Consider the following 13,531-nt stretch of genomic DNA (forward strand, 5'->3'; position numbering starts at 1 on the left):
CTGTCCGCTACACGATGTACTGAGATTCATTAAACTAAAACATTCTTATCAAGCACAAGACTTACCTGACGAACAGTGCACTTTTTATCAATAATTTGTTCGAGTTCTTGTCTGCTGTTGGTTGAGGACTTGACATAACACCGGATCATGATTTCTCCTTGCAAAAGAGGCTTTCCCTGTTCTAAAACAAGCTTGTGACCATCGTTCAGCCAAGACTCGTCCAGGGTTTCATGTTCATATACTGCAGCGCCAAGTTAAAAAATAAAAATAAATAAACTATAGTATTTAGACAGAAAGCCACATCAGCCTTAGGTGGTTTTCATGCAGGCCCTATATCCTGGTCGAATTGGAATTTGGAGTGTTGGTTTTTGTGGAGGGAGGAAAACCGGAGAACCCGGAGAAAAACCGTTGGAGCAAGGCGAGGACCATCAACAAACTTAACCCACATATGGCACCGGGCCGGAATCGAACCCAAGCCACCTTAGTGGGAAACGAGCGCTGTCACCACTGCACCATCCCTGCTCACTTAAACAAGGACTGAAGAAAAAACCTCAAACAAAACTCGGCTTATGATTACATGGCTAATTCCATCTAAACATGTGCAAGATTGCTGATTTCAACTATATGCAACAGCTCAGAATGTTTAATGTTGTGTCTATAACTGATAAAAGAACAGCTGAGCTGACAGACTCAGTAACCTTCCCGTCGAAAACGAACTTAAATTACAAAAAGCTCTAACATCAAATTGAAAGTGAAGTGACGGATGACGTTTCATCCCAGGATGTCGTAATTTGATTACAACTACCAGAATTCATTTCGTTTGCCCTTTATTATATCAATTTTGAAGCCGTAGCGAGGTTTAAGTAATAATAAATTAGAATCCTTTACTTTTCCTGTTGCTCATGCTGGTAGTTGTAGGCAAATGACGCCCTACATACTGACTTACACGGAGGACTAAGACCTTGACAATCATCATCCACCCGTAAACGACAAGCAAATTCTACGATAAAAGAAAAAATACCAATATATGATATAAGTGAAGGTAATTTAAATGAGGGGTTTATGCGGCAGACTGCTTAGAGCGGTTGTTAGTTGAGTAAGGAAAGTAATCAGGCAATTGCTTCGGTTTTGATTTTGGTTTTACTACGGTTTGAGACTGGCTGAGTAGTCTAACTGGCAAGTAATTTGAAAACTGCTCTCTACTATCGTCTAACAATATCATTCAACATTCTGTGTTTCCAGAAATTCTGTACGCCGACACTGGTTCATCGTCACTTTATTTAACTTCGGAAACAGACTTCACCTGGTCAGCCCCTTGGCTAAGAAGAATGGCTTAATTGCCTAGGCAAACACTGAGTGTTAACGACATTTTTATAGCCTCACGAATCCAAAGCTGCCGTTACGAATCTCAGTCTTGTCAAGTAATATCACCCAATGTCGACAACATGGCAATGATCATCACTCTCTCAACAGTCTAACTGTTTATTTCAAAGTATCATAACCTTGCATGGTCTGAAAGCCTGCATGTGACAGCACTTGGGCCTTGAGATCCCCAATGGTCTGAAAAAAGTAAGCAATGTAACACTAAGTTGTCTTAAGGTAGGATGTATCCCATGACTGATTCCTGGACATTAATCTAGCCACTTTGCCAAGATAGAACCGTTCGTAGGTGACTTCGAAGGTGGTGGGAATGCCCGAGCCCGCACTTTCCTCAGAGGAGTTGCCAATCAATGGGTGACAACATTCTTACAATTGGTAACACTTGGTTTCTGAATGGCTAGCAAGAATTGGCTGTTTAGAGAGATTTTAACTTAAGACAGCAGCCTTACTGAAGGACGCTACTTGGATGACCAGGCTTGGCCAGACGGCTTGTTCTCAATGGGCTAGACGGTGAGCCGTGAGCATAACACATTTAGAAGACGGGTACGATCCATGCCTTTAGAAGTCGACCACTTTATTACCTGCTCTTTGTGAATTTTGACAGGATAAACTGGCCAACAGTTGCTTCTGTCATTGTGACTCTGTTCCTCGGACTCTGCCGCCTGTATCAGTAAAAGCAGCGAGATATCACACGAGCGTTCATCTATTTTTTTTGTAAAAACACACACGTTAACTGCTGACTGTTCTGACATAAGAATGGTACTCACCAAACACCTACACTCAACCACAAACGACATCATGCTGGAATGTTTCTCATTCTCTTGAGAAGCCAAACTAGGTATTAAGCTTCCATTTACGACACTGGATCTAAACACCAAGAGATAAAAGAGTAACACGATAATACTTACTAACGAGCACTTAAGAAAACTGAAAGAAAAGCGTAACAGGATGCGAGAAGACGACGAAACTGCACTTACTGCATTTGAACTGCTTTCTCGGCAACCAGAAGGTCACCATCTTGAAGGCCGACCTCGTTTATTGCGTGGCCATCCTAAGGAAAAAAAAAAGATTTTTCATTTAAACAACTGCTCCTCACACACAACGACATGTCGACAACCACGCAAAGCAAAAACAGGGTGTTGAAAAACTTTACCTGAAAAGAGTTCAATGGTACAACCTCACTGGTTTTACCTGTAAAAATAAAATAATGACAAATATATCTACAAGAAAAGGACATTAGAGTTTACATTAGTCAGGCTCATGACAAAGAAAAATAAGTTCTTGGTTTCAAGCTAGAATTACGGTCTTTTTATAACTAGATAATTATGATATCCAAACTTCTATTTACCTTTTGATTTCACCCAGCTGAGGAGCAGATCTTGATCATCAATTCCAACAGAGTTGCACAACACAATCTGACATGAAAGGTAACAGATGTGCTTTTATTATACTGCTTTAACACTTTAATGAGCATGATCAACAACTATACAATTTCTAGTTATCAACACAAAACAGTAAGTCAAATTATTCTCATAGTTCTTACTTATGATCTGTTGAAGGACAGACGTATAGATGAAGTCATTAACATTTTTTTTGGTTTCTTTATTATATAAAAGAGATAGGTGAAATCATCAGCATCGCATCCTGCAAACCTTCATCTCTCCAACTGTCGTGTCCTTTCTAAAATGTTTCTGAATCTCAACAGCTTCTTGATCTCGCGACAATGAATATTTTATGTTCAATAGAACTGGTGCAGTGTCTTCTCCTGGATAGAGCTTGCATCCATCCACCTACAGCCAATGAAACCAACAGCAATCTTACAACCATGACATTAGACATCATTTTCAGCAGCAATACACTAGTAGTTTCAAAGCTCTTGGTGTCCTTTCATGGAGCGAACTCTAGTTGAGAAACCGCTACGTAAAGTCTTGATAGAAATGTGTTATGTTCTCCTCGGTGTATCTATAAAACCTTGAGGGTGCAGTAAAATTATCATTTTCACATATGTTGTTTCAGTCTAATTCGTGTTTGAGGGCGCAAATTTACTTTAGCTTTGTTTCAGTTAAGTGCCCGAATCTTTTGTCCGAAATTTGTCTGAAGTGAGATAAAAGTGTCCGAATATTAATTGTCCGAAATAAAACGTCCGAATTTTTCGCAAGTAATGTATTTACCATTGTTGTAATCGTTAGCTATTACTTTTCATATATTACTTGTTATTTTGGTTTTTTTATCTACACACAATCCACATTGTCAAACAATACTCCTTGTCACTCTGTGCACTGCTGACTAAATGTTTCTTTCACAAGGCATAACCAGCAAACAGCGAATCAAGAAATTTGATTTGATATGTCACTTGAAGCTCTGAGAACGAATTAACTGACTCGTACCTCCTTTCCATTCCACAAAAATACGTCTGTACCCCCACTAACTCCACTTTGTAGGAAAGACTTTTCAGGATGCCCTGCGGTGAAGTAGTAAAGTGTAAAGGGAACTGAAAACAAAAAACAAAACATGTCACTAAGAACATGAAACACTGAGTCAATACTCACGTGTCAATTCTTCAAAAAGATGGAGGCCTGATGGCAATCGCCTTGCAATATGAAGAGTTTTACATTCCACATTGTCTCCGAGTGTTTCCAGCTAAAAAGAAACAGAAATAGTCCAGAAACAATCAGGTAAAGACTGGTTGTTGGTAGTAGTATAGCAGGGGCCGGATTAACCACTTTTTTGTGCTGGTGTCTTATTGATGTGTACAGGAGCACATTACATTAGATGACGTCATTCGGATAGTGTTGCTGTCTTATGAATGAAAGGCAGTGCATCTAAATATCTAAAAACTGGTTGTTGGTAGTAGTATAGCAGGGACCAAATTAATCCTTTTTTATGCTGGTATCTTATTGATGTGTGCAGGAGCACATTACATTAGATGATTTCATCGGGGTAGTGTGGTTGTCCCATGAATAAAAGGCAGTGCATTTATCCATCACACAATACAGGCATCAGTATATGATTTCCTCTCCATGCTCTATTGGTGCTCGTGGTAATATGGTATTGATTGTGCACAGTATCAGCCCTACATAGGCACGAGGCTCCCAACACTGGCATTGGCATTACTATTGAGTTACAAGAGCACAGCAACTACATACCTGCTATTCAAGAACAATAATATCAGAAGTAAAAATTTATTTGATAAGATCTGTAAGATAGTACCGGTAGCTTGCGTAATTACATAGATATTATGAATTGACTTCGAATATAATAAAAAAGAATTCAGACTGATGTATTTATTGCAGAATACCATGAAACTCTCTTTATGTAATGGAAAAACATTATGATCACTACAGGCCAAATAAATCCACCGCATTTATGAGAAGAAGACACTTAACTATGACGTCAATGAACTTAATGTATTTCTGCGCACATTGACTTGATACTGAAAAGCATACTTTAAAAACATTCGCAGCTACTTAATACAGCATAACCAAATGACCAAATTGCCTAATGCATATTGCTTAGATTGTGGGATAAGACTAGCAGTAGTGCTGATAGAAATACTCAAATGATATATCATCCGGTTTGACCGTTTCAGGATCATAAACGTGAAATCACAAGCTCTGAAAGACGATGTTGGTAGACATTGCTCTTTACCTTGAAAATAGTTTGCAGAAGATCAGTGACAGAATTTCTCCTGTCCAATGATATGACCAGTGGCTCAGTCGAAATTACCTAGTAAAACAAAATGATTCAATTTTTAAAAACAAAAAAAAAAAACATGCAAGTCAGATTGGCTTTTCAAAGATAACAAGAGGCGTCTGTGCTAATCCTTGTTAACTGTTACCATAAATTTCTTTCAAATTACTTTTTAAATTTTAGTGGTACATTAAGAAAATATATATTCTACACGATTATTGTTGTTTCATGACGGTTATAATAACAATGTAGATGTAATGTTTACCTCTTTAAGCATAAGTATGCCGTCTGTCACTGTATAGTGGCTGCCAAAAAGTACACTGACAGATATTTGATTTAGATGGACATCATAGTTTTCCCTACACAGAATTTGGAAATGTACTAAGTAATTGCAAGTTAAATTTATATAGTATTTTTATCTCTGATGGTGTTTGTTATGCAGCCTCTTTATATTTTCTTTTAATTACTTTGGAAGTTGATTGCATTTTGCATACAAACATGGCACACCATGCACATTAAAAACATCAGTCCATAGGCTAGACATGCTCATTAACTTTGTCTTGCATTAAGGAGCACTGGGGTTTACTGGGAATAGCAATAAATAGGAATCAAAATACTTTCATTGGTTATCCTTTTAATTATGAAACCACTGCAATGAGAAACTGAGAATAGCTGCTTTTATATCACTTTAAACTAAAACTTACCGTTGCTTTGTTAGATCTTTGTTCATTTCCTCAACTTCTTTTCTTAAGACAGCAGGGACTGAGAGAACTGTAGAATGATATAAAATTTAACAAACTCAACAACTAAAAAGAAAACAGTTAATAATAGCACAAATTTTTAACTGCAGTGGTGTCTTACTTGGATCATTCTTAGAAAAGACCATGTTTTTCCTTCTGTAGAATAGCATGTAAGCACTCTCCTTTCCAGCAAACTGATTTTGGAGATCCTTCTCATGAATACAGGATATTCTTGAATCATTCACATCAAACCAACAATGTTCTGGTTCAGGCCAATTTTCTCTTTAAGGAAATTATAGTGAAATTATGTTTAGTCAACTAGCTATGAATTTAGTGCAAATTTGAAGCAAATGGGAATCAAAAGCATACCGTTCCATCAGGGATTGACTGCTCCTTCCATCAGAATCATTTCCAAGTGAACTTGGCTCTTCCTGTTTTGGTACTGAAATTGATTGTGATTTACCAGAATCTTTTTCACTGCCGCTATGCAGTGAAACCCATCCGGAGAAATCACTAAATCGGAAAACATCTGAGTGTTTCTTGAAAAACTGAAAATAAATTTTTGATATATTAAATGGTCTGTTCTATGGGAGAGTGCTAGTGTAAGGCTGGAGAAGGAGAAAAAGGGCTTTCTTTGCTAGTGCTCTATCATCCGCTGTTTTACACTCCCACATGGTTCATACAATGCAATGAAGAACCACTGAGAAAGTAAGAGTGGCTGTCACTTCTCCTGCATTGAAACATTTGGTGTGCTCTACCTTAATTAGTGAAGCAGATCTTACACATTTATGTCTGCTAAGAATCATATATATGTACAATAATACACATGTATGCATTCTGTAAGTAAATAGTAATCTTACCTTACTTTAATTCTAGATTACTCATTCAAGTTAGGTAGTAAGTTAAGGTGAAAGCTCACTACAACACAATGTACCTTGCTAGTTATAGGCACAGTAGTAAAAAATAAAGTACCTTTGTCAGTGGTCCATACTGACTTTTGAATCGCTTATTCCAAGAGGTTCCTGTTTCTTTTGACATGCACTAAACCAGAAATAAACTGGTATGTCAAAATATGAACTGCTAGTGGCTGAAACATTTTTAATAACATTATAGTAAGTAAATTATCTTGATTTTTCTCCTTACAGCAATCACTTTTAGCTGTTTAAGGAACTGCTGGGCATTGAAAGTCAGCAACTGCTACTGATTGAGATGTTCCAGAGGACATTTCTCTATTCATATTTAAAATTTGCTATCCAGTAATCAACATCACTTGTTACCTGACATAACTGATTGACAGATGCTGTGCCACCAAGCTTCTTTAGTAAAGTCACAATCAGGTCCACAGGGTGTTCACAGTATATAACATCCTTCTTTCCACTGTCATCTTCTTTTACAACTCTCACTTGTTCCTTCTCCTTTGATACAAAATAATACTTCTTTAGGCCTGGACAACTGACAGATGAACCCCTACAAATGGACACTGCCTGAGGGCAGACACCTTCCACAAGGTAGCCATAATCCATATAAAAATAAAACTAACAACTTCAACGTACTGTAAGCAGACACCTCCTGAGTGGCCAGTGGGGTACTCTGTAAATCTTTGGATGGGGGTGTGCTGCTGGAACACTTACTGAAACCCTTACCCTATACTAGACCAGTTTGCAACTCTATTTTAGACTAGGCACCAAAAACCACGACCCTATCCCAGACTAGCTATTTTCCATGCCGTTGTAATTCTGTTTATGTGAAGTTCCCACTTCTGGTTTTTGAAATTTCTATAATAATAGAACCCTGGGTAAAGAACCCTGTTCTAGACTAAATTATTTATACACTGACCAATTTCCTGATACATAATACCCTATTCTAGACCAAAACTGTCTGATTTCTATACCCTATCCCAGACAAACTGCCTGAAAACCACACCCTTCACAACGGCACAAGCCCACATAGCTTAAATATGGGAGTACCCTTGGACTAAGTGGGCACTTTTCCTCGTTCTAAGGGTGTTTAGTTATGAAGGTTTAAATTTTAGTTGGTTTGTTCTATTAATACTCTTTCCACTGAAATGTGGGTTTAACTTAGTTTTTTACACCATACATCAATCCCTATTTCTTATAATCAATGACCAACTATGATTACAAGCTCTACCACAGTTGTACAAACTTAATATTACTAACCAGTAATGATCCACAAGTGAATCACATTCTACTTACAGGCTGACACCATGTAGCTAGTCCTTCCACGTCACGAATGTATGCATGATAATGTCCACCATAACAACTACCGCTGAAGAACAGAAATGAAACAACAAGCTTTTACTAAAAGCAACCTTCAACACCTTAAATTGCTTGTTCGGAAGGAATACATGCACAAAAAATAATACAATATTTTTTGGGGCAGTTAATGGCACTATAATGGTTGTTTGGTGTACCCTGGGATAAAACAAGGGTGGCAGCAATGCCTCCTGCAAAGGCAATAAGGGGGTGGCAGCAACATGTATACCCCAGAAGTCATGGCTGAGCTGACATTGTGCATGTCACACCTGGTATGCAGCTATTGTTAAGTTAATTTCCAGCATGCACCAAACTAGTTAAAACTGTAATGAAAAAGAACCTAAAATCTCTCAATAGTGCTAATAAAACAATAAAAATAATTGTAAAAAAAAAAAAGTCAATTTAAGATTGACTTAAAAGTCTCTAAGTTCTTGTGAAATTAATTTAAATTAGGTGACTGTTCAATATATGTAGGTAGTTGGTTCCATAGATGTGTAACATGATATTCACTGACCAAGAGAATGACCTAAGAAACATTCTTATAAGGACACTACCTACCCATGGATGACAACCGAAAACAATTCATAGTCCTGATTGCTCTTTTCCTCGCAACTAGATTCACAAAATTCTGTCATGTCCAGTGTAATTGGAAAGGAATATCTCTTGTTGTCCTATAAATCAACATGAATCACAAACAAGGAATCGATGATAAGATATAGTAAATGGAAGTATGACCAAATGCACCTGAGAAAAGGATTGAGTAATCAGGGAAAGGAGGAATAAATGAAAAAGGAAAAAAGACAGAATGAATAAACTTGAGGGAATGGCGGAAATGAATGTCCTGAATGGAAAGAAGGGAGTAAAGGACCTGAAAAGGAAATAGGATCAAAGAATAAGCAGCTAGCTACTTCAATGTTGATGGATTGGCTGACAGATGGATGCAATGAGGAATACAAGGAAGAGAAATGAAAATTATCAGTTACCTTGAATCGTTCACCTCGTTGAAAGTCATAGTCAAACCTCAGCAGTGAAAATGTCAAGATTGGAGGGATAGTTCTAATCTTGGAACCCTTGTAAATTCCAGAAAATATCAAGATAAGTGAATTATATTAATCTTATTTCACAGAACAGACTGGACATACATGTAATAACTATCCACGTAACACAGTTACTGTACTGAATAGCTTTCACAGTGAAATAGATCAGTTAAAAATTTAAAAAAAACATTTGGTTTCTTCATGAAGAGTGTGGTGTGATCCAGTGAGCAGGTTAGTGTATTAGCAAGCAGGATGTATTGGGTGAAATGAAGCGAAAGGAGCCTGGGACAGCAAAAATAGGGAAGTAACCTGAAAGTCTAAACAGTGTATGTAACACCTGACATGAAGAGAAATGATGATGGCACAGCAGTGGCAATGACAATGACAATGATGACAGTTGAAGGGGTGCCTGGAATATTAAGCCCTAAGTGACTTTTGGAAAATTTCCAGGTAGCTACAATTGAAATGCTTCCCAGCAATTTTCACAGATTATTCTAGTATTAATTATTATCTTAAAAGAACTAGTAATAAAAACTAGTTATTTTAAGACAATAATTATAATGAAAACCAAAGTAAAATGTGAAAATTGCTAGGAGGTATTTCAATCCTAGCTAACTCAAAATTTTCCACAAGTCTCTTAGGGGTTTATTCCAGACACCCCTTCAGTTAGTAGCAAAGAAGACAACAATGACAGTGACAGGGATAGTGACAACTTTGGCATTAATTAGTACTACAGTGGTAGTGCTGCTGCTGGTGATGGTGTCGATGATAATGTTTATGACGATGCTGTTGCTGATTCTGATGCTGGTGATGATGCTGATCATGATAATAACGATAAGGAAAATGATGATGACGATGAGGTAACTTATGATGATTCACATGTTGGTTTTTAAAACAAACCTTTAGGGCATCAACATGTTTGTTACATGATTCACACTTGTACTGATTGGCGTCCTCCAAGATCTCCATGGCAACATAACTCATGTACAGGCTCTCCTCCAAGCCACTGCATCCTGAGAGGGTCAGAGGAAGGTCAAGGTAATCTTCCTAGAAAAAGTCATAAATTGATTAATTAATTAAAGTAAATTATGATGACCATCCGAGTGTACGTTCTGGTGATAAAATGACAATCATTACAGGAACATTACAGCACACCTTGCAATGATAAAGAACTAATCCTTTTAAGCATTCAAACATGGTTTCAATATCACCTCTCTTTCACTGACTTGACTGCATTCTTGACAAATAACCTGACAATAAAAAGAAATATTTGAGAAACTGTATTTTGGTTACAAAATATAAGTCAGAATAAATTACAAAAGAAAAGGTACTCAACAGATAGTATGACAATAACTAATTAAAGCACTTTGAAATTGATTATTCCTGTGCCTGACAACAAATAAATCACATTGACAATAAAATAATGATTACCATTATTCTTTTACTAGCTGCATGAAATATTAAGTTTTTTTTTTTGTTACAAGGTTTTCTAACTGTTAAAAAACATTTTAATTAGTGAGTTTAGCTTATGGTGTATATATCTTCCTACTGCACCCTAGGAGAGAATAGAATCAATCCGTTGACTACCTTTTCTTTTGTATCACATAAATATCATTTGAAAATTTGACTAAGTTGTTGTTCATAAACTTCTTCCACATTATAATCTTCAATATTAAATTACAATACCGTTGTTGGTTTAGAGATCAGGACTTTATGTTTAAAAACAATGAAGATCAGTTGCCTTTGTCACTGATGTTCCATGGTAGAGATTCTTGACCAGTGGTTCTCCCTGTGTGCCGACAAGAGAAGATTCCAAAGCACTAAATAAAATTCGGTTCAATTCTTGAACATCATGTTGTTGAAAGCCCTGGAAATTAAATTAACCAGAAGATAATCAGTGTCAAAGTTTATTGTTTAGGGATGCTTTCTAAGGAGCTAGGTTCATATAGTTTATAAAAGATTGCTTATTTTTGTGTATTAACACCTACGTGTACTATATGTGCCAGTCAAGTAAGCCTGTGGTACATTAATTTATGTTTATTTGTTTTCCATTGATATGCTGTCATGCCATGCACAATTATCCTGTAATTACATCACCTCGTTTCCTGTCCAACCAAAACTATTGGTCAACTCAGAAGTACTGATACTGTCTTGATCCAACAGAAGAAGTTTTGCGAACAGTTTCTGAAGCTGAAGTGGTATCACTCTGACCTGAAAAATAAGCAAAACAATTTAATTTGCTCCATGGCTTGTTTTCTTATCGAATACACATTCTGTATCTTAGCTGTCAATTCAGGCTGTCATTGCATAATCCTCATAATATGCCAACAACTCATATCTTACAAGTCATTATAATATAAGCAATGTAGGAAATGTGTTTTAAAAGTTTTACCATAAAAAAAGATGATATTCACCTTTGAATTTGCTGTACTGCTGGGTCCATAGCAAAGATCTTCTGCTCTGAGTTGGAAAAGGCCATCTGAGAAAGAATAAATCTTTTTTTGAGCTATCTATGCTAATTTGTTCACAAGCATGTCCAAAGTGTCATGATCAAGTGCTTATAGTAAGCAATAGAATTTACGAGTAACACAATCCACACGTGGGATAAAAATTAAGATACACACTGACTTTCAGAGCTGCCAAGTCTCACAGCCTGCCAGCCTGTGACATTCTTCAGCTGTACGTCAAATTAGCATGAATAAAAAGCTGAATTTCTTGGATTTGTTGTGCTATTTCTATATCCTTACTGATTCTCCAGATTTCAACAGAGATCACCCAATCAGTTGTGATAAAAAAAACCCTTGGACCAGTTTCCAGATTATACAGGTTGACAAATCTCACTGTTGTTGGCGAGATCTCATTGCTGGCGAGTTGGGTTACCTTATCATAAATTATATTATTATTATTATTATTATTATTATTATCATTTTTGTTACTATTATTATTATTATTAATTTATTAGTGTTGTTGTTATTGTTATTGTTATCATAATTATAATTCTATACATAAAAAATAATTATTGCTATAATGTAGAACCACGAAGTAAATAACAGATAATTATGTCAAAAAATCAGACTGGATCAACTCCTAGGCCTCCCAAGGGTTTTGAGGAATAAGGGAACATGATCATTTATTTCAAGGGAACAAGGAATATTTTGGGGATAAATTTGAGGAACAAGGGATATTTCTACTGTGAACAGGAACTTTGACAAAAAATTTAGGGAACAAAATGATGGAGTTTATTAATAGGGAAGAAGGGAGAAAAAGTGAAATTTTCAAGGGATCAAGGGAACATGCCCCTGGGATGCTCTGATGCAGTCCAAGTGTTGTCCCTGCCTGTAAATCAGCTTTGAATCAGCATTGAATGACAGTTTTACAAAGCAATTTGGTTTACATAAAATGTGCTTCAGGTATACAACAGGGTGGCAAGCAATCCAGCACGTACTGGAATTGATATGGTGTGGGGCAGATTGTAAGGGAAAAGGGGAGAGGGCACTGATCCGATTGTCTGATTGGGCAGGTTTGCAAAGTTATGATCAAAGCATATATGGCTGTATGTCTCAGCTGGACAAGGAGGATGAGTGAGTAACCTCAAAATATAAATCCAAAAACAACTAAATTAAAACTGCTTGAAAATTACCATAAAATGTAAGCTAAGTTTGTCCTTTTACATTGTATGTTTACCCTATAAGCTTATAAGTTCATAGATATTACAAGCAGCTGATCTAAGATAAATTAAGCCAGATTAAGCTTGTTTGATATCAAAGTCCACTTATATTGGCCCATTGCATTTTAATCACGCACCCACCCCACCCCTCTATTGAGGGTCTGGGAAATCTGAAGGGGGGTGTTTGGAGGCCATTTCTGAGGGGGCAACAATGTTGGTGCCTTTGATCTTTTACAAATCCTGAAGGGGGAAAGTGTGTTGGCACTTTGATTTTACTTCCATTGGGGGGGGGGGGGGGGGAAGAAGTTTACTTTTCTGAGGGGGGTAAAATTCAAAGTTCCTCAATAGGAGGGGGGCGGTGCGGATAAAAATGGAATGGCCCATTGGAAGAAAACGTCACCTCTAAATTCAGGAGTAAAGAACAATGTCTGCAGTAGAGAATTTAAATAGCAAGTAGCTCCTTGATTCTGCAGGCCACAGATTCTTGTCTGACCTCTCGGTTCACGAGGTGAGTCTAGCTTCTGTTGTTTCCACACTCCGGTTGCAGTCTCACGTTCGGAAGCAACTTGTTCGGTTTCAAAAAGACACCCGAACATAATTCAGAAGAAAACTAATAATTTGTTAGATAAATATGTTAAATTACCGATTCCAGGTGATTTCAATACAGACTGCACAATCGCAAGCGTAGTTTCCGCTCTTTACTTTATATTCCGCCATCTTGCTTTTCTGTTTATGAGCCTGCGA

The 13,531-nt window shown here is 37.0% G+C and overlaps 1 protein-coding gene across 2 annotated transcripts in view; it reads right to left on the bottom strand.

The window, feature by feature from the left end:
- Window positions 1–13,500, bottom strand: part of LOC145488491 (ubiquitin carboxyl-terminal hydrolase 40-like) — a 19,043-nt gene extending 5,543 nt beyond the window's left edge. Inside the window, exons 1-27 of one of the 2 annotated variants that reach the window (XM_081467367.1) lie at window positions 13,188–13,500; window positions 11,535–11,599; window positions 11,218–11,331; window positions 10,862–10,987; window positions 10,332–10,370; window positions 10,021–10,167; window positions 9,067–9,153; window positions 8,642–8,754; window positions 8,024–8,096; window positions 7,088–7,225; window positions 6,783–6,851; window positions 6,180–6,358; window positions 5,932–6,092; window positions 5,775–5,841; window positions 5,336–5,429; window positions 5,029–5,106; window positions 3,930–4,020; window positions 3,768–3,841; window positions 3,033–3,170; window positions 2,729–2,795; window positions 2,534–2,571; window positions 2,358–2,431; window positions 2,148–2,247; window positions 1,962–2,042; window positions 1,503–1,560; window positions 947–1,000; window positions 66–241 (exon numbers count right to left, since the gene is read on the bottom strand). In XM_081467367.1, the coding sequence (XP_081323493.1) occupies window positions 66–241; window positions 947–1,000; window positions 1,503–1,560; window positions 1,962–2,042; window positions 2,148–2,247; window positions 2,358–2,431; window positions 2,534–2,571; window positions 2,729–2,795; window positions 3,033–3,170; window positions 3,768–3,841; window positions 3,930–4,020; window positions 5,029–5,106; window positions 5,336–5,429; window positions 5,775–5,841; window positions 5,932–6,092; window positions 6,180–6,358; window positions 6,783–6,851; window positions 7,088–7,225; window positions 8,024–8,096; window positions 8,642–8,754; window positions 9,067–9,153; window positions 10,021–10,167; window positions 10,332–10,370; window positions 10,862–10,987; window positions 11,218–11,331; window positions 11,535–11,599; window positions 13,188–13,383 (2,697 nt within the window). In that variant the 5' untranslated portion in view covers window positions 13,384–13,500. Of the gene's footprint in view, window positions 1–65; window positions 242–946; window positions 1,001–1,502; window positions 1,561–1,961; window positions 2,043–2,147; window positions 2,248–2,357; window positions 2,432–2,533; window positions 2,572–2,728; window positions 2,796–3,032; window positions 3,171–3,767; window positions 3,842–3,929; window positions 4,021–5,028; window positions 5,107–5,335; window positions 5,430–5,774; window positions 5,842–5,931; window positions 6,093–6,179; window positions 6,359–6,782; window positions 6,852–7,087; window positions 7,226–8,023; window positions 8,097–8,641; window positions 8,755–9,066; window positions 9,154–10,020; window positions 10,168–10,275; window positions 10,371–10,861; window positions 10,988–11,217; window positions 11,332–11,534; window positions 11,600–13,187 lie in introns of those variants that run through there. The other variant, XM_081467368.1, reaches the window with a different exon arrangement.
- Between the last annotated feature and the right edge of the window lie 31 nt (window positions 13,501–13,531).

This window comes from Orbicella franksi, chromosome 5, assembly GCF_964199315.1.
Source record: "Orbicella franksi chromosome 5, jaOrbFran1.1, whole genome shotgun sequence".
Lineage (NCBI taxonomy): Eukaryota > Metazoa > Cnidaria > Anthozoa > Scleractinia > Merulinidae > Orbicella > Orbicella franksi.